At 52.7% G+C, this 24,278-nt stretch overlaps 1 protein-coding gene across 1 annotated transcript in view; it reads left to right on the top strand.

Annotated features, from left to right (window-relative positions):
* Positions 1-13,687, top strand: part of LOC123345951 (E3 ubiquitin-protein ligase TRIM39-like) — a 28,484-nt gene extending 14,797 nt beyond the window's left edge. Inside the window, exons 2-6 of the mRNA XM_044983090.1 lie at positions 1,103-1,198; positions 3,663-3,893; positions 4,415-4,437; positions 4,537-4,649; positions 12,879-13,687. Of these exons, the coding sequence (XP_044839025.1) occupies positions 1,103-1,198; positions 3,663-3,893; positions 4,415-4,437; positions 4,537-4,649; positions 12,879-13,438 (1,023 nt within the window). The 3' untranslated portion in view covers positions 13,439-13,687. The remainder of the gene's footprint in view (positions 1-1,102; positions 1,199-3,662; positions 3,894-4,414; positions 4,438-4,536; positions 4,650-12,878) is intronic.
* Positions 13,688-24,278: the final 10,591 nt, after the last annotated feature.

The raw sequence follows: 24,278 nt of genomic DNA, 5'->3' as shown, positions 1-24,278 counted from the left end.
AAGCTGGCTAGATCATTGGGCTCAATGGGCAGTGATCAAAGGCTCCATGTCTAGTTGGCAGCCGGTTTCAAGCAGAGCGCCCCAAGAGTTAGTCCTTGGCCGGTTTTGTTCAATATCTTCATTAATGATCTGGAGGGTGGCGTGGACTGCACCCTCCGCAAGTTTGCAGATGACACTAAACTGGGAGGAGAGGTAGATACGCTGGAGGGTAGGGATAGGATACAGAGGGACCTAGACAAATTAGAGGATTGGGCCAAAAGAAACTTGATGAGGTTCAACAAGGACAAGTGCAGAGTCCTGCATTTAGGACGGAAGAATCCCATGCACTGCCACAGACTAGGGCCCGAGTGGCTAAGCAGCAGTTCTGCAGAAGAGGACCTAAGGGTTACGGTGGATGAGAAGCTGGATATGAGTCAACAGTGTGCCCTTGTTGCCAAGAAGGCTAATGGCATTTTGGGCTGTATAAGTAGGAGCATTGCCAGCAGATTGAGGGACGTGATCATTCCCCTCTATTTGGCATTCGTGAGGCCTCATCTGTAGTACTGTGTCCAGTTTTGGGCCCCACACTACAAGAAGGATGTGGAAAGAGTCCAGCGGAGGGCAACAAAAATGATTAGGGGGCTGGAGCACGACTTAGGAGGAGAGGCTGAGGGAACTGGGAATATTTAGTCTGCAGAAGAGAAGAATGAGGGGGGATTTGATAGTTGCTTTCAACTACATGAAGGGGGGTTCCAAAGAGGATGGGTCTACACTGTTTTCAGTGGTAGCAGATGACAGAACAAGGAGTAATGGTCTCAGGTTGCACTGGGGGAGGTTTAGGTTGGATATTAAGAAAAAAAATTCACTAGTAGGGTGGTGAAGCACTGGAATGGGTTACGTAGGAAGGTGGTGGAATCTCCTTCCTTAGAGGTTTTTAAGGTCAGGCTTGAGAAAGCCCTGTCTGGGATGATTTACTTGGGGATTGGTCCTGCTTTGAGCAGGGGGTTGGACTCGATGACCTCCTGATGTCTCTTCTAACCCTGATGTTCTATGATTCTATGATACTTTCCACCCATCAGACAGGCAGACTAATGGCTGTTTATTGCACACAATGTCCCTGCAGGAGAAACTTCAGGAATCTCTGGGCCCTCTGAGGAAGGAGCTGGAGGAAGCCCTGGTGCTGACGTCTAAAGAGAAGGAGAAAACCACAGAGTGGCAGGTGGGTGTCCGGGTTTATCTCTCCCTGAGCCCTTCCCCCTGCAACTCTCCCAGGATGAAGGAGCTGTGAAGCTCCAGGACAAGGGTATGAACCTGCTCTGGTTGCTTGCTCCATGACAGAGGCTTGGTGCCAGCAGGATCAGGCTGTGTCTCTGGTGGGGGTCTCAGCACAGCAGCTCCTGTATGCGACAGAGGAGGGGCAGTTCCTGGGCATAGTGAGGTGGTGCAAACTCACCCAAGTGCTCTCTGATAGGGGCAAATTCTCAATAGCGGGTGCAGTGTTTTCACTATGACATGGACCCTGTTTCCCTCCTGCAGGTGGGGCTGGTGTAGAGGCTGCTGCAGCCAGTGGGATTCAGGTGCCTCCATGAAATAGCTCCACAGTGTGTCTGCAGCCTGGAGGACACAGGGATTGTTCCTTCTCCATCCTCCCCCATCTCCTCCCCCACAGTCCCTGCAGTGCATCTGCCCAGTGCCTGGGCCGGACACTAGAGCTGGGGGGAGGATTTACCCCACGGGTGAGGTTCAAAATCACTCAGCTGGCTGGGCTGGGGCCGGGCTGGGAGCTGAGCTCTTCTGAACATCAAACCCAGTTGTGGGTGCTGAGCTCTTTGCAAAGTCTGCCCCCAGGGTGCATCTAAATGGCACCAACAGGTAGCTGTGGGCTAGTCACTGAGTCATTACCCAGGGGGCTGGGTGGGCTTGTGCAGGCCCTGCTGCTGTGGCTTCACTGCTACCAACACCCGAACAAGCTGGAGTGTTTCAGAGTAGCAGCCGTGTTAGTCTGTATCCGCAAAAAGAACAGGAGTACTTGTGGCACCTTAAAGACTAACAAATTTATTTTAGCATGAGCTTTCGTGAGCTATAGCTCACTTCTTCGGATGCATAGAATGGAACACACAGACAGGGGAAATTTATACATACAGAGAACATGAAAAGGTGGAAGTATGCATACCAACAAGCAGAGTCTAATCAATTGAGATGAGCTATCGTTAGCAGGAGGAAAAAAACTTTTTGAAGTGATAATTAAGATGGCCCATAGAAGGTGTGAGGAGAACTTAACATAGGGAAATAGATTCAATTGGTGTAATGACCCAACCATTCCCAGTCTTTGTTTAGGCCACTGTTAATAGTATTTAGTTTGCATATTAATTCAAGTTCAGCAGTTTCTCTCTGGAGTCTGTTTTTGAAGCTGGAGTGTGTCGTCACCTCCTGCCTTCACTCCTCCATTGCAGTGTGGACACCCCCCCCCCCGAGTCAGCAGAGCCAGGGGCGGGTCAGTGTAAGGCCAGGCAGAGCTTGGCCACTTCACAGCCTCTGCTGCCATCATGTGGCCACCTCATCCCAGTCACCTGCTGCTGTTACTGTGACCTTACCTGTGCTAGTCTGTAGCCAGGTGATGAATCATAGCATCATAGAATTTAAGATCAGAAGGGACCATTATGATCATCTAGTCTGACCTCCTGCAAGATGCAGGCCACATAAGCCTATCCACCCACTCCTGAACTAATTCTCTCCCTTGACTCTGCTGTTGAATGCTCCAAATCATGATTTAAAGACTTCAAGTAGCAGATAATCCACCAGCAAGTGACTCCTGCCCCATGCTTCGGAGGAAGGCGAAAAACCTCCAGGGCCACTGCCAATCTACCCTGGAGGAAAATTCCTTCCCGACCCCAAATATGGCGATCAGCTGAACCCCGAGCATGTGGGCAAGACTCTCCAGCCAGAGAACCCGGGGGACACAATGTCTGTTCCAGTTCACCTGCCTTTTACAGTGAAATTCCCACAGAGAGCATGGGGGGGGGGGTGTGAGGAAGACACTGGCTGGTCACTGGACACAGGGGCATGGGGCACTCGGCCAGGCTGAGTGAGGCCAAAGCCAGCTCTGACAATGCCCTGGGCGCCCAACACCCATGTGAGCCCAAGGATGGCACCCGAAGGACTATTAGCACCAGCCCTATGTCCTGAACATTGCAGCCTTAGGAGCAGGTTGTCAGAAGGAGCATCGCCCACATCCCGCGGTGACGGCTCCCCTTGGTGTCTGAGTGCCCAGCACTGGGCACCCAAATCCCCCTGCAAACACCCTGTGCAGCCCCCTGTAAATCTCTCCTGTTCCCTCGATTTCTCCCCACTCCACTGTGTCCATCCCCTGCCACCCGCAATAACATACTGTGGCTTTACAAAGCACCCTAGACAACCCTGCTATGGAACTGGCCGTATTAACTCTTAACTAAAACAAACCCTTTATAGTTTCACCCACGAAAGCTCATGCTCCAATACATCTGTTAGCCTATAAGGTGCCACAGGACTCCTTGTCCCTTTATGGTACGTTTCTCAAAGAAGTAAATATCCTTACAAACCTGATAGTGATTTAACATTCCCTGCTTCATTGCAAAGGCCCAGTCTGTGTAACTCAACATCTGGCTCACATTTTCTCTGTGCCTTTCCTATTTTTCTTTCTCAAGAGTAAAGTGAAGAACAAGAGAGAGATGATTGCAGGTGAATTTAACAAACTGCACACACTGCTGAGAGAGGAGGAGCAGCTGCTTCTGCAGAGCCTGGAGGAGGAGGAGAGGGAGACTCTGCAGAGACTAAGGGAAAATGTAACCAAACTCTCCCAGCAAAGCTCCTCTCTGCAGCAGCTGATCACAGAGCTAGAGGAGAAGTGTCAGCAACCAGTTATCGAGCTGCTAAAGGTGAGATGGCATCAAAATTCTCCACCCATCCAGAATTATGACTCAGATCCCTGGGTCTGGATCCCAAGAATTAGAGTAAATGTGTTCTGTGGTTTACTGACAAACAGAACATCCGGCTAAGGGCTCCATCAGTTCCAAAATATCCCAGTTCATGTTAGAGGGGAATTCTCCTCACGGAGACCCAGTGAGGCCATGGGAGATTAAATGGATGATACAAGAATGATACTGAGCTGAACTCATCCCTGCTCTGACTCCAGAACATTGGACCCAACACAGTTGATAAACACAGATACTGATGGGTTGGGCCCTTAGAAGGGAGAATCCTTTAGCTAAATTCCTGTCTCACCTACATAAATGAAACAAGTGTTAATGCAAAATGTCATAGGAGTTTTTACCACAAAACAGTGAAGCCTGGGAGGGTTGATTTCTTTTCTAGGTGAAAGGTTGATGCGCAGAGTGAAAATTCACTGGTTTTTACACATGGTTTTAACTAAGAACATTGATTCTCTTTCTCCTTCCAGGATGTGAAAACCACATTGAGCAGGTACGTTTCCGATGTTCATTGCTCTTATATCCCCGGTAGCACCTCTGCGGTGATGTGTGCACAGAGCAGCTGAGTGATGATGGGACATTTTCTTCATAGGAGTGAGAATGTGAAACTCCAGGAACCAGAAGCTGTTTCTACTGACCTGAAGAATGTGTATAAAATCCCGGAGCGCTGCCTGGATATGCGAGAAATGCTGAAGAGATTCGCAGGTGAGTGGAAGCTCCTGGGACATTGAGCTGTGTTGTGCCAGGGGATCTGGACAGCGCCTGGGACCCCGGGACATGCACGGACCCAATTGACAGGCTTGGAGCTGTGATAGCTGGAGGCTGATGTGCTCAGTCCTGGGCAATTTGCCTGATATTCGCACTCACTAGGGTTGTGAACTCTCCCAGACAGGATGTCATTGACACAAATGGGGATGCGCCATCACCACAGTATGGTGTCCGGTCCATCTGGTCCGGGAGAGTTGGCAACCCTAGCACCCACCTGCTGGTACTTGCCCAGGTGTCAGACCAGGCCCCGTCACTCTGACATCCTGACCCCTCCATGGCTGAGTTACTGGGTGTCACTGAGCCAGGTACTGTGAGGCCTGGACTAGGCCCATCGTGCTGGGAGCTGCACAGACGGGTAACGGATGACGTGTCTGTGCCTCTCTCCTGGGACACGTGAGGGCTGTGTTGTGTGGCCACCGCTCAGCACTGCCCCAGCCCTCATTAGCCAAGGCTGGCCCAGCTTTCTGAGCTGGAGGAGGGGCCAGTCTGGCTGCTGTGGTCTGACCCCTTCCCACAGCCCCAGCGCCGAGACCGGGGGCAAAGGCAGAAACCTGACAGTGAGGAGGGACAGAGAAGAAACCAAGGCAGAGGAGAGGGGGACTGAGCTCCGTCTGTGATTGTTGAACTGGCCCTTTCATCCTACCCCCACCCCACTCCTCTCCTCCCACCCACCCCCAGCAGGGGGCAGTCGAAGGGGCCAAGCTGGGTGTATCTGTCCCGGCCGATGGAAGTAGGGTGACCAGACAGCAAATGTGAAAAATCGGGACGGGGGGGGGGGGAATAGGAGCCTATATAAGAAAAAGACCCAAAAATCGGGACTGTCCTATAAAATCAGAACATCTGGTCACTCTAGTCCCGGCCAATGGAGGCTGCGCAGTCAGTGCTGGCTGCAGGGCCAGGATCTCAGGGCTTTGGGGAGCAGGAACCCCAGGCTGTGGGGGAAGCAGCTTCCTCTCTGTGACTGCCTGGAGCCAGCACATCCCTGCTCCCCTCCCCGTTCACTGCTCCCAGCCCAGCACAGTCTGTGCCCACTGGGCCCTGAACCCGGCTGGGCTCTGGGCCATTCCACACCCCTGGCTCCTGAGCCTGTTGGGATCCTGAGCCAGTCAGCTCAGTGCCTCGTTCTAGGGGATCACCAGCCCCTGGGAAGCCTCCTGTCAGCCCCCCAGAAGCCGCTTCCTGGGCAGGGTCCCAGGCCCTGAGTCACTCGCTGGCTGCTCCAGGATGGCCAGGCCCAGGGTCTCCAGCAGGGCTGTTGGTGCTGGCACCGCGCTCGCTGCCGGAGCTCCCATCCCCTGACCCAGCCTGGCCTGTTGTCCCAACGCTGACCCCTCCCCTGCGGGTGGGGACGCTGCTGCTCTCAATGGCTGAGCCCCTCTCTCGGCCGCTGCCTCTGCTGCTGCACTCGCAGGCTCAGCCCGTGCCAGGGACAATGCGGCGCTGCTGGGGCCAGGGCCGGCTCCAGACCCCAGCGCGCCAAGCAGGCGCGTGGGGCAGCATTGTCCTGGCAGGGCGGCATTTGGCTCTGGCGGACCTTCCGCAGTCATCCCTGCGGGAGGTCCACCGGAGCCCCGGGACGAGCGGACCTGCCGCAGGCATTACTGTGGAGGGTCCCCTCTTCCCGTGGCTCCGCTTGAGCTCCCGCAGGCATGACTGCGGCGGTGCACTGGTCCTGTGGCTCGGACGGATGCTCCACCGGAGCCGCGGGACCACGGGACGGTCCGCAGGCACTTCTGCCCTGGCTCCGGGACCGGGGAAGGGTGGCGTGAGCGGCGCGGCGCGCCGCCCTGCTTGGGGCGGCGGAATTTCTAGAGCCGCCCCTGGCTGGGGCTGCTCCTTCCCTCGGCACCTGGGTTCTCTGTGTCTGGGGCAAATGGCGGGTGAGTGGGCAGGGACCTGCTCAGAGAGACACGCCCTGAGCTGCACCCAGAGGGCAGAGACCAGCCAGGGCTGGACAGCAAAGTGCCACCGTGCTGGAATTAACCCTTTCCTTCCCCCACCCCAGAAGCCCCAGCCGGTCAGTGCCACTCGACTGCCTGCGCTCTGACCCCAGGGACCCGGGTCCGGCAGCTCAGGGGAGTCTCTGGGTAAATGTGTGGGTCAGAGTAACCAGGGCTCCCTGTGCCCCAGAGTCCCCGTGTGCTATGGGGAAGACGCCACGCTGTCATGCAGCCCTTAGGTGCTGGGCAGTGAGTGTTATTATTGATACCCTGAAATGGCTGAGGCTGGTATCTTGGCAAGCATCTTGCCTCAGTTTACCCTCAGCAGCACTCCTTAAATTACACCTCACAGTCCAAAAGATCTGAGAGAAAAGTCCCCTCCTGGGGTCTGCTCTGAGTCCAAGTAAACCCCGAAATAAAATCTTTTCCCTCACTCTGCTCCAGCCTCCAGCTCTCACTGCAGTTCCTCACTGCCCTCAAGTCAGGAGCCCTCAGTCCTTCCCAGAGCTGGGCTTGGATTAGTTTCCATCGTGGAATCAGATGACTCCAGCCCTCCCTCCTGGAGCTGGGTCATTTCAGACTGTGCCTTTATTCTCTGCATACACTTTCTCCAGCCAGGGGCAGCTCTCCAGGGCTCTGTCCTGCTCCAGCTGCTGCTGTCATTGTCAGCTCTGGCAGCTCCTCCCGGTTAGGGAAGCTCCTCTGCCTAGGACAGTGGTCCCCAAACTTTTTTGGTCATGTCCTTCCTTACCTGGTTTGTGCCTCCACCCTGGGAGCTGCTTTCAGGAGCTGGGCCAGGAATGGGGCTCCAGTTGGGGCCAGAAGTTGGGGGCCATGGCTGGGAGTGGACCCGCAGTTGGGGCCGGGAGCTGGGGGCTTTGGCCGGGCGCGGAACCACATTTGAGGCTGGGGCTGCAGCTGGGTTCTCAGCCTGGAGCAGGGCCGGGAGTGGGTGGCTGAAGTCGGGGCCGGAGATGCAGCTGGGGCTGAGGGTGGGGCCGGAGTGGAGCTGGGGGCAAAGCAGGGCTGGATGACGTTCCCTTCCCGCCACCCATGGGGGCTGGTCCAGGCCCTGTCAGGCCCCCCAAATGTTCCTACACACCCTCTAGGGGGGCACAACCCACAGTTTGGGGAGCACTGCTCTAGGAGCCCCTTCCAGGCTCCTTGCTCTGGTGAGCTCTCCTGGGAGCTCCTCTCCTCAGTAGCTTCCTGTCCCTGGGATCCCTTCAGCTGAGCCCTGGTTACCCTTTATCAGCCTCATTAGCTGTTTCGCTGCCAACTAGCCACCTAGGGATTTAATTACTTCCAGGTTGGTCTGGGTTGTCCCATTCTCCCTTACAGGGGCCTGTCACAGGTAGTCTGGCCCCTGACTCCCCTAAAAGGACCAGCCCTCTTGATACATTTCCTCCCACCCCCAGAGCCAACCTGTATTCAAAGGGAGGCTTGACTATGGCTGACACTTGGTTATGTGCTGCTAGAAAAGTTTCAAACTCCAGGGAAGTAAATTGGCGGCCACTTCCAGGAGCTGTACGGACCTAAGCAGGCAGGGAGCCTGCCTTAGCCCCGGGCTCCCACTATGCCACTGACCAGACTTTTAATGTCCCCGTCGGTGGTGCCAACCGGAGCCGCCAGGGTCCCTTTTCGACCAGGCGTTCCAATAAAAAAACAGATGCCTGGCAACCCTATGGACAGGTGCCAACCCTAGGTCCTGTCCACATGGCCCAGTAACACCCTGCTGAGCCAGGTACAGGCAGCCACATGCCAGCCCAGGCCCCTGGCAGGGACGCTGAGCTGCCAGCTGCCATGGTCACTAACAGTGTTAACTCTGTCACGTGCCACTCACCAGGCTTAGAGCCCCTAGGGCCCAGCCCCAGGAACTGCTGTAACCTAGAACCAGAGCAATGCAGGGCTGGAAGGGACCTCCAGAGGTCACCTAGTCCAGCCCCCCACGCTAGGTCAGGGACTAGACTATCCCTGGCAGGGATTTGTCCAACCTGTTCTTACAAATCTCCAGTGATGGGGATCCCACAACCTCCCTTGGAGCCGGGTCCAGAGCTTCATGGCCCTGAGAATTAGAAAGTGTTTCCTCATCTCCAGCCTCAACCTCCCTTGCTGCAGATTGTGCCCATTGCTCCTTGGACAGGTCCTCTGTGTCTCCAAGCCTGAGCATCGCTGGTATCGCACTGAATAGCTGGGAGTGCCCAGGCTTAGAGTCCAGTTCCCAGTGGACAGGAGCTCACATTGTAACTCACCTTAACGACAGCCTCACCAGCCACCTCCGGAGGGAGGCCAAGGCCTGAAGGGGCTGCAGGGACGATTCCTCCCCAGGGAGAGGCTCCTGCAGCTGTCAGGACTGAGCCATGTTGGCAGGACAGTGGGGAGCTGACATGTCCTCTGTTTCCTTATACCCTCGATACACAGAGCTCCAGCAGCCGGGGTGTAAAACCCAATTCGTATCCCCAGCACCGAACTCACAGACACTGCCCCAAGGGTCCTCTCCTACTGGGGTTGGGGAGTGAGTAAGGGGCACTGGAAGATGGGGGCCATGGGCCCATCACTTTTACCAATGGGAGGGCTGTTCCCTCCCACTTTTGACCAGCTATAAGGGTGAGCGAGGATGGGGGAGGGGGCCGAGAGGAGAGACCAGGGGGTCTGGGTGTTGGGGAAGAGGTGGTGTGGAGGCAGGGGCTCAGGAAGGAGGGGCAGTGTGAGAGCGAGGGTTCAGAGGTGCGGGGCAGGAGCTCGGGGAGAAGGGCTGGCATGAGTGAGTGACCCCTCGACTTTGAGGGAGCTTCCATCACTCCTGGGGAGAGCACCATCCCGGCTCCTGATCCACGGGCACATCTGTGTATTTGCTGGGTGCACAGAGCTCTCTGTGTGGAGACACTTTCACGCTCCCCCAGGAACCTATGCTGGGAGGCCCCACTGCCCAGGAGGCTGAGGGCTCTCACTCCCCTGCCCTGGGGGTGAAGGGAGGGGCCCTGGGGCTGCTGTTCCCCGTCCCAGGAAGGGGGTGAAGGGGATGTGGACACAGACAATGTCCCCTCTTGCACTGTGAGGGGCAGACCTGGCTCCACCCTGGGCTTCAGAGCCTGAGCTCCAGCCAGAACCGGAAAATCTATGTGGTTATTTTTAATTCCAAAGAGGGAGCCCCATAAGCCTGAATCTGTCCACCCTGTTCTAAGACTCGCTGCTGCAGGCTGTGTAGAAGGACCCAAAGTGTCTCCAGAGTCTGGGTGTGAAAGTTCCCAGCGTGTCTGACCCAGGGCTGGTTAATGGGAGCGAGGGGGGTGGCTGACGCAGTTGTTAGATGGAGACACCTGAGCTCCTGGGGCTCTGAGATGGTCTCTGTGACTGTTATCCGCTCTGGGAGATGCCCAGGTGCAGCTGCAGAGGGTCTGTGCTGCTAGCAGCGTCCATGGGACAAATGGCTCTGGGCAGAGAGTTCAGGCTGGAGCCAAGTCTCCATTTTCAGCCTGATTTGTGGGGGTGAGATCAGGGGCCCAGGGGGCATTTGTCTGCAAAGGGCAAATTAAACAGCAGCTCTGGAGTGTTTCACAGCTGATGTCCTGAGCCTGGCCTGCCTGTAACTGCGTTTCTGGGGATGTTGACAGTCTCTCATTGCAAGTCACTGGGATTGGGGCTCCTAAGTTGCTCAGACAGGTTTGCAGTGGAGCTGGGTGAAATGTTTTGGACAAATAGTTTATTTGCTGCAAAATTATTTTTCGGGTCAAGAGAAACTATTCGTGACTCCATGTCGGGTTCGCTGACTAGCTTCAATTAAGAGAAAAAGGTGCCGCCACTTCCCTTGTAGCCTTTAGCCCAGTGGCTGGGCCCTCAGCTGGGAGCCCCAGGTTCAATCCCCCCGTGTGATGCCATGAGAGCTTGAACCGCTGGGCTCCAGGTGTCTGATGACGTCCTCCTGTGTGTAAACACTGCCATGGGCACTGGGCCAGAGCATGGGGGTGAGAATGACTCTGCAGCCCAGTGGGTCAGGCCCCCACCTGGGAGCCCAGAGTCCAGCTCCCCTGCTCCAGTGACCCTGTAATTATTGATCCATAACCCCAGTGACGGGAGGGGTTACGGTCCCTGGCACAGCAGTGTCTCAGCCATGTCTGCCGGGGTTTCCTTGCACTGATGTAGCTAAACCGGTGCAAACCCCTAGTGCAGACGCGCTGTGCAGTTGTGAACTGGGACTGGTCCCTGGTGCAGCTTCTCCCAGATGAAGGGGGCAGTAAGTGGGGAAATGCCCCCCCCCTCCCCACTGCCCTGGCCTCATTAGCAACAGCCCATTAGTGTGCATTTATACCCCCCCTCCGAATCTTACACTGTAATGCCCCCCAAGTGAGCCCAATCCAGACAACTGCCCCCGTGGGGGTGGGGCGGGGCTGGGCCGGGCAAGGGAAGAAGCTGGCTGTGGGGTTTCCCCGTCTGGAAGGTGGGGCCTGTGGGGCCTGCCAGCATGGAGAGTCCCAGCTGCTCCCCCTGGGGCAGTGCTGCACCCCCAGTGTGTGTGGGGACAGCCACTGACCTGCTCTGAGCGAGAAACCAACCACACATGGCCCAAAAGCAACAGAGATTCCCTGGGGCCTGCCTCTCCCTCCCCCCCTCTGTCTCCTGCCCCTCCCTTACCCTTCCCCCACCCCTGTGAGGGACCCTGGACCCTGTGTCTATTCTGACCCCTCACCAACATCCCTCCCTCTCTTCTCACTCCCTTTCTGCTCACCTGGGCCCCTGCCCCTCTACTCCCACTTTGCCTCCCTGGCACATGCCCCTGCCCTCCACCCATCTCTGCCCCACTGGAACAGCCCATCCCTTCTCCCCCTGCCCTCCTGGCATCTGCCCCTCTCCCCCAAACATCCTCTGCACCCTGGAGCCCTCCCATCACTTCACACTCCCGCTGTCTCCTGGCATCCACCCCACCCCTCCCCCTCCTCTGCTGTCCTGACTTTCGCCCTTCTTACTCCCGTCAGCCCTCCTGGCACCTGCCCCTCTCCCCACCCTCTCTGATCCCTGGCACCCACCACTTCCCTCGTCCCCCTGTGCCCATCCCTCCTCTAGTTCCACTCTGACACCCTGGCACCTGCCTCTCCCCAATCCCCTCTGCTAACACCTCCCTCTGCCCACCTGTCCTGCCTCTCACCCCTCTCTGCCCCCTGGTGCTTGTCCCTCCCCTCCTCTGCCCTCCCTGTGCCTGCCCTTCTGCTCAACCCCCTCAATCCCCTGGCACCTGCCCTTTCCCTCCCCCCTGCACCCTTCTGCTGCCTGCCCCTTCCCTCCTTCTGCCCCCCAACACCTAACCCTCCCCTTGCCCCCTTCCTTCCTGGTGCCCAGCCCCTCACCACCCTCTGCCCCACTGACCCTGCTCTCCTCTCGCCCCTCTGCCACCATCGCCCATGCCACCTTCTCCTTATTTCTCACCCCTGCTCCTCCCCTCCCCCGCTGGCTCCGTGACACCTGCACCCCTCACCACCCCTCCAGTCCCCTGGTGCCAGCCCCTCCTCTGCCCCAAGTCCCAGCTCTACCCTGGCCCCATCTGCCTCCCTGGTGCAAGTCCCTTCCCTCGCCCCCCTTTGGGACTCCTGGTCTCAGCCCCTCCCCTCACCTCAGCACTGCTCCACCCCTCCCCTCCCCCTCTCCTAATCTCTGGGTCCCCCCCTCCCTTCATCCTCCCTCTGCCCCCCTGGTGCCCACATCTCCCTGCACACACCTCTGCCCTCCTAGGGCCTGCCCTTCTCCACACCCCCTCTCTCTGCCCCCTTCTGCTCACCTTCTCCCACACCCCCCATTCTCCCCCTTTGGCACCAATGCCTGTTCATTCGCTCCCCACCATGGTTCCACCTCCCCCACTCCTCATCATCTCACCCCCTGGCAGCTCACACGCCCCTTGATTTCCCCTGCCCCATTGGAGCTCCCCCATTCTCTCGCACCCCTCTGCCCCTGGTGCCTGCCCCACCCCTATGTCCCTCCCTCCACCCCCTCTGCTCCTGTCACCTCGCCGTCCCCCTCCCAGCATCATTCTGTCCCCTCCCCTCCCCCGCCTCCCCTTGCCCTTTCCCCTCATTGTCTCCTCACAGGCAGAGGGGCCCTGACTCCCCTCAGGAAACAACCCCCCTGTCGCCCCCTCCCCCCCGCCCCAGTGATTAACAGGGATGCAGGTCAATTTCCCTTTGATCCCAGTGACCAGCCCCTGCCCCCGGCCCTGACTCTGTGACTCTTTCCCCAGTGGACGTGACTCTGGATCCAGACACGGCAAATCCCAACCTCGTCCTGTCTGAGGATCGGAAACGTGTGAGACGCGGAGACACATGCCAGGATCTACCCAACAACCCTCAGAGATTTGATAGATATCCCATTGTCCTGGGCGCTGAGGGATTCGCGGGCGGGAGGCGTTACTGGGAGGTGGAGGTGGGAGACAAGACAGGCTGGATTCTGGGGGTTTGTAGGGAATCTGTGGAAAGGAAGGGGGAGAGCTTTCTCTCACCTGGGAATGGATACTGGACCGTGTGGCTGAGGGATGGGGGATATAAGGCCTGCATCTCCCCCTCAACCCCCCTCCCCCTGATCGTCAGGCCCAGCCGGGTGGGGATTTTCCTGGACTATGAGGCGGGCGAGGTCTCGTTTTACAATGTGACTGACAGGTCCCATCTCTTCACTTTCACTGGCACCTTCTCCGGGAAGCTCCGCCCTTATTTCAATCCTGGTCTCAACACTGGGGGTAAAAACTCAGCTCCCCTGATAATCTGCCCAGTCCCAGCTCAGGCCGGAGGGAATCTTCGTCCCTGACAGTGACACCGTGGCACAGACTGGCCCCTCCCAGCCCTGCTGCTCTTCCCGCCCCAGTGGTGGGGGCCAGTTACTGCAGCAACTGGACTTTTTGTGCTGACCGGACGCTGCCAGTTTCCCTTTTCAACAGGAGGTTCCAGTCGAAAACCGGACACCTGGGAACCCCCAGCCCCCACCTTTCCCCGTCCCCTGCCCCAGGGGTAGCAGATGGTGGGGGATGGGGTCATTCACTCCGGTCAGAATTGTCTACCCCTGTGAAATCTCAATATAAAATATGAAAGAAAAAATATTATTTTAATTTAGAAAATGTTATTGTAACAAGGTGTAAATACAATAATATTTAATGTACATTTCAACAGTATCTCAAAAACAACCAGATAAATATATTTGTAGAAATGGAATTATTTACATTTTTTTATCTTTCCCTCAAATCTATAGTGAAGTTTAACTTCTCTAAATAACGTCATTTGTATTTCAGTTGTGGAATTTCAAGAAATCCGAAATATTTATCTTAACAAAATAAACTATTAAATTGTCAGACTGGGCTGTTTCAGTTACAATGTACATGTGTTATAAACATCACAACTACACATATGTGCAGCTGCTCTGTTCTCTCTCCCCCTCTCTTTATTGTCTTGACTGTTTCTCTCTGGAAGGCAGGGCACATACACCCACCTCCTGCACTACACCTTTGAAATTTAATAGTTGAAAAAATGATAGAATTAATTAAGCAATATATTTAAGTTAACTCACACAAGATGATATAATAATCTTTGAACTTCTGTCAGCATTAATTCATGTGGTTTTTAACTTTCTAACTACATATCATTGGTAATGAAGATATGACCTTTCCTTTCTTTTTCTCACATCAATTAACAAAACACCGTCCCCAACCTCAAATGCTCTCTTCCTGTCGATAGAAATCTCTTCTACAATCTCCAGTTTTTAGTTTATTTTTCTTTAGACATATTATTTGCAGGCAATGTACTGTCACTGTGCCCTGTTGATTTCAATGTACTGTCAGGCTCTTCGTGATCTTGGTTATAAGGACAGAACAAATGTAGTTTGATAAAGAAATAGAGAAGGGGTTGTGTTCCTTTACTGAATCATCACAAATTAACTTAGGTGTATTAAAGACGCTGGCACTTAGTGACATATAACATGTAATTTGGTGAAGTTTTCTTGGGAAACCTTTCTTCTCGGCCATAAATCAGTTGAAAGGGTGATATTTTTGTTGTCATGTGAGGTTTAGAGTACAAAGGAAATAAAGTTTCTCCAGGAAATTCATCACAATTCCTCTGGGTTCTGTCCACCACCTTCTCTAAAGCTCTGTAAAAATAGTGACTGATTGATCTAATTCCTTGAAATTAGCTGTTGAACCTAATTTCTTGAAGATCTAGCTGAGCAGAGTCTGAGGGGAGGCACATCACATTGCATTGCTAAGACTACTTTTTGTTTTAAACCTGATGTGTGATGAACATTTTCAATGTAATAATTCAGTTTTGAAAATTTATTCACAATATGCCATTCATGGCAGAGTGCCCTAAAACGTACCTTGATTATTTGAAAATAAATACCCTGAAATTATCTTTTAATGGAGTCATTTGTGCTTTTTATCCAGTTGTCATAGGTTTATTCCCCACTTGGAGCTTTTGGGTTCCAAGTTGGGGACCTGCATGGACTCCTCTAAACTAAAATCCTAGTTTAGATCTGGTTCTCGCTGCCACCAGTTAAGTTTAAAGTGGGTAACACACTGCCTGTCCCCCAAGCTTCCCCTGGGGAACCCAGATTCAAACCCCTTGAATCTCACCAGAGAGAGAGAGAAACAGCCAGTTCCCCTTCCCTCTCTCCAGCCTGCTCCGGAGAGAGAGATACCTTGATTCAAACCCCTTGAATCAAACAAAGAGGGATTCACTTTTCCCCCTCCCCTTCCCTTAAAATCCAAACAAGGGAAGAAATCAATCAAGTTCTAAAAAGAAAATATTTTATTAAAGAAAGAAAAAAGTACACTATCTCTGTATTACCAGGATGCAAAAATACAGGGTTTAACTTATAAAAACTGGAGAGACTTCCCCTCCCTCCTCCACAGAATAATCAGAGTAACAGCAAACAGAAATAAAGAATTTCCTTCAGCAAACACACAATTGCAAATGTAGAAATCAAATTATAAGACTAATTCGCCTTTCTAATACTCACTATACTGGATAGTAGGAACTACTCCAGGAGAACTTGGAGACATGTCTGGCCTCTCTTAGATCCAAAGAGAGAACACAACTCAAACAAAGAACACAGGCAAAGGCTTCCCTCCACAGAGATTTGAAATTATCCTGTCCCTTGATTGGTCCTCTGGTCAGGTATTCATCAGGTTACTGAGCTTGTTAACCCTTTCCAGGTAAAAGAGACCTTAACCCTGATCTGTTTATTTATGACACCAGTCTACTGGTGTCTAGGTGGCATGGGCTGCTGAAGCTATGTGTTTTTCCTAATTTTTAACACAGGGAAATATGAATCTAAAAATAGATAATTTTTCCATAAAATTTCCTTCAGAAATCTCTGCGTTCCTTTCTCTATGTCTCACTGAATTATGTGTAATTACTGTGTTCCCTTATCCAATCTTATTGTGTTATTACATGGGGAAATATGTTGGCAAATAGGTTAATATACAACATGGTTTTTACTATCTGACAAGACACAATAATGTGTTGTCACTCACAATTTACAGCATGAAGTCTCATGAAGAGATTGCAGGCAATGTTCATTTTTAAATTTCTAACTGTGAATGGGCTCCCCCATCAGTTCCTGCAACCCCTGGCTGGCAGACCTCTGTGTGAATTAAGCAGCCTGCAGTCTGCCAGGGAACCTCCACCAAGTGTCTTTATGATTTTTTATGGTGCATCACAACATAACAGCAGTTACGAGGAGCCCCTTCCTGCTCCAGTTGAGAATTTTATGCTGCTGCCTTCTTCTCAGCACTGAGCTAGTGACTGCATCAGGCTCCCTACAGCTGCAAGTGATCCCCTCTGCCCTTCCAAACCCAAACTGCTCAGTCCCTCCTACTCTAACTGCACCCAGTGCCCTGGGTGTTCTCAGTGACCAGGGTGCTGGCTTCCGAATGGCTCAGTTTGTAGCTGCTAACAGCCCCTGGCACACGGCCATGAGTGTGTAATTGACCATAGAGTGGAAATAACACCCAATGTAAACTGTTACCTCATTGTTCAATTCAGAATCTAGATCTGCCAGGATCTGCTCTGCACAGCCACGTTGATATATAATTTTACATGTCTTCTTCTCCACCTCATGTGCTGTCATAGTTCTAAGTGGAAATTCTTCTACTTCTTTTGAAAAATCATCTGTAGCTGTCAGTACACACTGGTATCGCTTCTGTGGTACTGGATATAGTCCGATTAAATTTGCTATTAGCAGTTCCCAGGGTTTAACAACCCGTGTGCAAGAACACAGGCTGAAGTTCTCATTTGGATCTTTCCTATGACAGTTTTTTTATAATCCCATGTAGAGTAAGCAAAGTAAACGTTATAATGTGTTTTCTATAATAGTTGATGTCTCCACACAGTCAGAATCTGACTTTTGGTGTTTTTCAGACATAAATAAATACAGGCCAAACTTCCGCAACTGAAAACTTGCATAAATACCCTGTCACTGTGCTAGCACAGCGGGCAATAGAAGTTGTTACTGCACTGTGTTAGAGCTGATTAGAGGCTTTATTGTGCAGCAATAATAAATACAGATCATGATAAACAATTAGCTTGGCTAATGTTTAAAAACACTTCAGGTGTATTTAACATGGGGAAAGATGCACAGTGTTTGATTTAACGGGGAGCCATCTGCTCCGGTCCACTTCATTGCAGGAGTTGTAAAGTTAAGTCCAATCCAAGCAGGACATTTGCCTGGCATGAGATCCTGTATGAACTCCTGCAAAGCATATGATAGAGACAGCAGGGTGACCAGAACCTTCTGTGACTCCCTGGGTTCTCTGCTGTCTTTCCAATGAAACCAGAGAACGTTACCCAGAGCACTCAAAGGTCTCCTTGGAGATCTAAGAGGGACCCAAACCAAGCAGTGGAAACACAAACTGCCTGATGGAACCAGCACAGGATAATTGAAAGGGCCTCAAGTGCCACAGCTCTGGACAGTTTCTTGTCCCTGAAGAAGTCAACCCTATTTTAATCTACAGTCTGTGCACTAAGAATTTCTGACTTACCCAGCAAGGCAGAAACAGAACCCAGGTCTCCTGATTCTTAGTCCAGTGCCATAATCATTAGACCCTTCTGACTCCCGCAGAACATGGTTTCTTTATACCCTCCGTGCTGGGCCAAGGGGCAGTCCCTCTGGATGTGTCCCATCTCCTGGCAGAGGTAGCACCGGGCCTGCCCCGTGGAATAATGCACCCGGTATTGGGCTCCATGGTAGGGGACGAGGAAGAACCCCTTGAGCGCTTCTCCATCAGACGCCGCCGGTGGCAGTTGAAGCTGCACCTGCCGGCAGACCAAGAGGACGTGACGGAGGGTGGGGTCTTTGCAGCCCAATGGAAGAGGACTGATAAGAGAGATTGGTCGCCCCAGGGTAGAAAGGGCAGGCAGCAGGGTGGCACTGGGCAGGAAGGGAGGGACAGGGGTCAGGACTAACTGGACACCCAGGTCTTCCAACGGCTCCAGGAGGCCGAACACGCCCCCACTGCCAGGCCCTTCTCCACCGCCTCCTGGGCAGTAGCCTCCGATGCTAGGAAGAAGATGACCTTTCCGTACATTTTGGAGGCCACCTCAATGGCAATGGGCCCCATTACCCTCGCCAATGCCCGCACGTAGGTCTCCACGTGGGGCGAGGCGGGCACCAGGAAGCAACGGATGCCGTGCTTCCTGGTCAAGGTGGGGAAGGGGCCCCGGCCGCTATAGATGGTAGTGGAGGCGGTGATCAGAGGAGATGATGTAGTGGCAGGTGGAGGAGTCACCTCCACCTGGGCGTATGCCCTGGGGGTTGGGGGAGGGGCATCTGCAGAGGTGGTAGAAGGAGCAGCGGGGAGGGACGGCGCGGCCCTAGAACACGTGTATAACACAGGACCTAGAACGTCACCAATTGCTTCCTCCAGAAAACCCATGACGTGATCTTCTGGAAAGACATCTCCATGCATTAGAGCCAGCCGGTAAGAAAAAATCTTTCTTCTGTAGTGACGTGAAGTTAAAGAACATGGAGAAGAAGAAAATCTCTACTCGGGTTGTTACTGGAGCTGAAGCAGAAAAGCCAGGATAAACATGGCTAGGGCCCGGGACTGACTATCAGCAGATCTGCCATTTTCTATTCTTGGCTTTTTGGCCATGAGCGAATCTCTTTGCTTCTGTGTGCCTCAGTTTCCACAACTATAACATGAAGCTAATCAAGGTTATGTTTTTTCTCTCTCCTATTTTGCAAGGTGGGAAACTTAGATACATTTGGGTCCTGTCTACGCTACTGGTCTAGAGTTTCTTTGTAAGCTGATGACCCCCACATGTTGTTCAGAACCTATGGATAACACAAGCTCCTAAATTTGTTCTGTACTTAGCCCCTGTGGAAGAGCTGGGCTGGGCGGCCTTTTCTCGCTGGGCTGTATGGAGCAGGTTTCGGGCACTAGGGATATGAAGAGGCTCTCAAGGACTAATTCTTAAAAATAAATATCAATTGTGGCAGAGCTCTGACCTTTCTCCTGTGGGTCCTGCACTTCTAGGTGGTTTATGCTAGCCTCAGTGGCTCACTGTGACCCTCCACGTAGCCCTTCTCTCTCTAGGGCCAGGGTTACAGTCTACTGAGCCCTTTTCATCATAGGCCAGCAAGGAGGTTGATGAGAGAACTCCCACAGTCTGGTTAGCCTCCTGTCCTGACAAAGGCCTGACTTCCCCTCCCAGGAGATGTTCCTGTAGTGGTGGCTTGGGGGGAACCCGGGCCCGCCCTCTACTCCGGGTTCCGGCCCAGGGACCCTAATGGTAGCAGCTGTTGGCAGCCAACCTTTCACTGCCAGAGTTGCTACATTTCCCTGGGCCACTTCCCCACATCTCTCCTGCTTCTCCCTTCTTCACCCTTACCTTAGGGCTCCCTTAACGATGGTTTGAGGATGTCTGCATTAACCAGCCCTTCAGCCACTCTTCCTCTCCTCTGGCTCCCTGGCTCTCCCCTGCCTCACTGGAGTGAGCCCTTTTTATAGTATCAGCAGGGCCTTAATTAGAGTCAGGTGGTCACATTAATGGCCTCACCTGACTCTTTGCAGGTTAATTAGAGTCAGGTGTTCTCATTAGCCTAGAGCAGCCCCTGCTCTGGTCAGTCAGGAAACAGAAAACTGTTAATCCAGTGTCCAATATATCTGCCTTCTGCTATTCTGCCGTACCCAACTGGCCTGGGTCTATCACACAATGAACTGCAATGCAATATAAAATCACTGCCACTAACATGGGTGGGTGATAAAATACGAGCAGAATGGTAATTAATGCTGAGGACAGGGCAGTGACACAGAACAATCGGATCCCTTGATAAGCTGGCCCCATTCAAAGAAAACAAGTTTAAAAAGAACCAAATAAAAGGTCCTATGCCTATCAGCAAAGCATGCAGGCCTCACCTACAGAATGGGGAAGTGTATCCAGGAAAGCACTACCTGTAAAGAGGATTTAGGGGCCATTCTGGGCAAGCCATTCAACATGAGCACCCAGTGTGATGCTGTGGTGACCAGGGCTAACGCCATCATTAGATGTAGGAAAAGAGCAGTGAGTAGCATAGGGAGGTGACACACCATCAGTAAGACTGATCCTGGAATACTGCATCCAGTTTTGGCGTCCACCTTTGAAAAAGATTTTGAAATATTGGAGATGGGGCAGCAAAAAGCAATGAGGGCTAGAGAAAAATGCCTGCTAGTGAGCTATTGAAAGAGCTCAGCCTGTTTATATTATCAAAAAGATCAGGCGGTGACGTCATTGAAGTGTTGAAGTGACTTCATGGAGAGAAAATATTGGATATTAAAAGGCTCATTAATCTAGCAGAGAAAAGCATAACAAGACCTAGTGGCTGGAAACTCAAAAGAGACCAATTCATATTAGAAATAGGGCACAAATATTCAACAGTGAGGATGAATCACCAAAGGAACAAACTAGAAAGGGAAGTGGTGGGAATTCCCCATTTCTTGATATCTTCTAATGAAGACTAGATGCCTTTCTGGAATCTGTTTAGTCAAAAGCTAGTTACTATGCTATACAGAAAACATATGATATGCAGGGTGTCAGATTAAATGCTCTAATTGTCTCTTCTGTACATAAAGTCTGCCAATTTATGAACAACTGAGTGTAGCATGGGGAAGAGCGTCTCGTGTTCTACTGTGTAGTCGGTGTCATCCCACAATGAAGAGTCATTGAGTGGGGTGATCCAGGGGAAGCAGCTCAAACATCCAGTGTGGCTGGACAGGGGCAGGACATCAGCACTGCAGGGGAGGGGTGGGTGTGGCAGTGACATCACAAAGGCCTTTGGCAGAACCTCAGCCTATTGGACAAAGGTGATGGGGAGGCGATGATCTCACAGAGAGATCTTGACATCAGCCAGGCAGGACAGGGGTGCAGGACAGGGGCAACCTTGGAGATCCCTGTGGCTTTGCTTCAGCACGTCTCCTTCTCGAGGTCTCTCCTTGAGGACTGAGAGAGAATTCACTTTCACATACGTGAGCACAAGGAGGACCCTCTTCGGAGTTTTCTCCTTTTCTTTTCTTGATTTTACTAGAAAACAGACGTCCCTGTATAGAAGGTAAGAGCCTCCGAGAGGTTTGGAACCTGTTCAGTCTGATCCATCAGGTGCTGGCTGAATTCTAGGAATGGAAAATACTAGATTGTGGGGGCAACATTTTATTTCCAACCTAGGACTTTGTCCCTTAGAATCACTGGGGACATTGGGGTTTCTCCTTTTTGTTTTCCCTTTTCCTCTGTCCCTCCTATATCTGCCATCCATCATACCATCACCTACTGCAAGTGAGTGGCATTAAGGTTCCTCGGTGCTTCCCCTGTCTGTCTGGAGAGAGGCAGAAAGAGGGGGAGAGAATATCTCCAAAGGGGGATTTCATTTGCAAACAGCCCCCAAGAGTCCCTCACTCTCAGACTGGGCAGGGGCTTCTCCAGAGCCGTCTCCAGTGTCTTTGGAAAAGTCCCAGCAGTGGGGCTCCCAGCCCTTCCCTTGTGGGACACTGTTCCCCAGGCTGAGAGTCTCTGAGCTGAGCCAGACCCCGTGAGCTGCAGACAGGGGCGGCTCTACGTTTTTGGCCGCCCCAAGCAGTCATGCCCGGGAGGCGCCCCGGAGCCGCGGGAGCAGTGGACCTCCCGCGGGCATGACTGCGGAGGTTCCGCTGGTTGCGCGGCTCGGCTGGACCTCCAGACAGTTGGCTGGTCCGGCGGCTCCGCTGGAGCTGCCGCAGGCATGCCTGCGGGAGGTCCAGCCGAGCCGCTGGACCAGCGAACCGTCCGCAGTCATGCCTGCGGGAGGTCCACTAGAGCCGCGGGACGAGCGCCCCCTCCGCAGTCATGCCTGCGGCAGGTCCGGTCGTCCCGGGGCTCCGGTGGACCTCCCGCAGGCATGACTGCGGCAGGTCCACCGGCCCAGCCTGCCGCCCCCCCCCGGGAAAGGGCCGCCCCACGCGCGTGCTTGGCACGCTGGGGTCTAGAGCCGGCCCTGGCTGCAGAGCATGGAAATCAATGGGGAGTGAGAAGGGCCCTGGTCTTCCTGTGCCTCGGGTCTTTGTTACTGCGAGAGAAGAGGGAAAGAAGGTGGCTGGTGGCTGTAGGGAGCCCTGGGAGGAGAAATAAATAGTTAACGATGAATCCTAGGGGCTTTGTCTTTTGTGGTGAAGGGTTTCAAATGGGTCTGCATGTCCATTCTGCGTGAGGGGGCTGGTACGGGGTCTCTGCAGGGAACTGCGACTCTCTGCTACCTCGTCCCTTCCCCGCTGGGCTGCGAGCCCGGGCTGACATCGGGCAGAGGGGCACCACCAGTTTAATAATACTGCGTAGGGCCCCATAAATCCTAAGGACGGCCCTGGGTAAAACCCCTGGCTCAGGCTGCCTCTAGAGACACAGCCCAAAGGCACTGACTTCTAGGCCTGATTAGATGCCAGGGGCCAACCAAAGGAAGCCAATCGGGGGTAGCAGAGCCCCCTGAAAGACCACATCAGGGACTGGTGATCTCACCATTATCACCTGACTCTGCACAGACTGGCCTAGTGCCTGTGGGGAGGGTCAGTGAGATGATTATCAGACAAACTCTGTGTCTGGGCGTGTCCATCCATCTCCTCATCCTCTTCTCCCAGGTTCTGGCTGCAGAGGGAAAGGTTTGCCCAGTAGTTAAGGTGCTACGTTAACATGCACAGATCCAGGTTTTGCTCTGTGTGAAGTCAGGTAAGTCATTTATTTTGTCTGGGCCTGAATTTCCCCTCTTCTAAATGGGGGTAACAACCTTCCACATCGCACAGCACTAGAGACATTGTGTGAGGAGGAGAAGGGGACAAATGAACCCATGTGCCTTCCCTGTGGTTTGCTGCTTGGCTTGTAGTGAGCATGCTCACACAGACTGAGCATGCTCAGTTACCTCAGCTGAAGGCACTGCCCTGACTCTGCCCCCACACTACTGGTAGGTACAGGTGTCTCTGCACAGCAGTATGGTGAGTCTAAGCACATGGAAGTTTGTGAGTTGCTCAGACAGTGCAGGGATGGGGGCCAGGTAAGGACCTGCAATAGCTAGACATGCAACAATTTCCTGTCCATATTAAATCACAAAAACATCACACTGGGATTGTCGCAAGATTTCCTAATTTCACACTGACTCCTTCACTAGCTGCTGTTTCTCTTAATGCCACAGCTCTTGGAATCCTATGAGTACGTGACAATCTCAGCTCTCACTTTAACAAAAGAAAGTTTCTTGCTCTCAGGGCTGAGTAGAAAAGGTTGAATACGTGACCAGAGCCAATCCTGACTGCTCACAAACAAACAAACAGTCCAGAATATAATATTTTAGAAGAAAAACCCTCATGCTTTCTTCAGCAGCCTCTTGATTTTTGCTTATATGGTGCTGGCAATACTGCCTTGGCAGTGATCATTTCAGGTTTTCAGGCCTGGCTTCTCCAGCAAAGGCTCTAAGGACCTAAATATAAAAATGAGCAATCTGAGTGATTCCTTTACTTCACCCCCATCCAGAGGGCCTGTGCTCATTTGCTGCTTGGGCCCACAGCCCGGCTCTATGCACATTCCCACATCTTGCCCTCTCTGTTTCCCTATCTGTTAACTCTGCAGTTTTAGATAAATGATGGCACAAAATTAGGGGGCTTTCCATGGGGGATGGGGATTTAAGGCCTGAGTTCTCAGTGGCACAGTATTGCCAACCCCAAACTTTTGAAAATCATGAGTCAGGACCCCCAGAATGATGTGATGCCTTTTGTGAGACTAAAAAATAAAAATAATAGTAAATGTTGAGTTCTTTTTATTCGCCTTCTGATTCTCAGACTTTAGGCTGACTCAGGTCACATTTTAAGTTTTTCTCTGCAACTAAGACAACTAGAAACTTCCTTTGTTTAGGTCCCTAAGTTCTGTTTGCTAGAAGCTGGGAATGGGCAACAAGGGATGGATCACTCAATGATAACCTGTTCTGTTCATTCCCCCTGGGGCACCTGGCATTGGCCACTGTTGGAAGAGAGGATACTGGGCTAGATGACTATTGGTCTCACCCAGTCTGGCCATTCTTATGTTCATGAGATTCATTATAAAATCCTGAATGTTGGCAACACTTTTGACACTGCGTCTCCTTTACACTGAGGCAGAGCTTCCTTAGTGTACGTTAG

The sequence above is a fragment of the Mauremys mutica genome, chromosome 12 (genome assembly GCF_020497125.1).
Source record: "Mauremys mutica isolate MM-2020 ecotype Southern chromosome 12, ASM2049712v1, whole genome shotgun sequence".
In the NCBI taxonomy this organism is placed as follows: domain Eukaryota; kingdom Metazoa; phylum Chordata; order Testudines; family Geoemydidae; genus Mauremys; species Mauremys mutica.
This window is presented reverse-complemented; position numbering and strand designations above follow the sequence as displayed.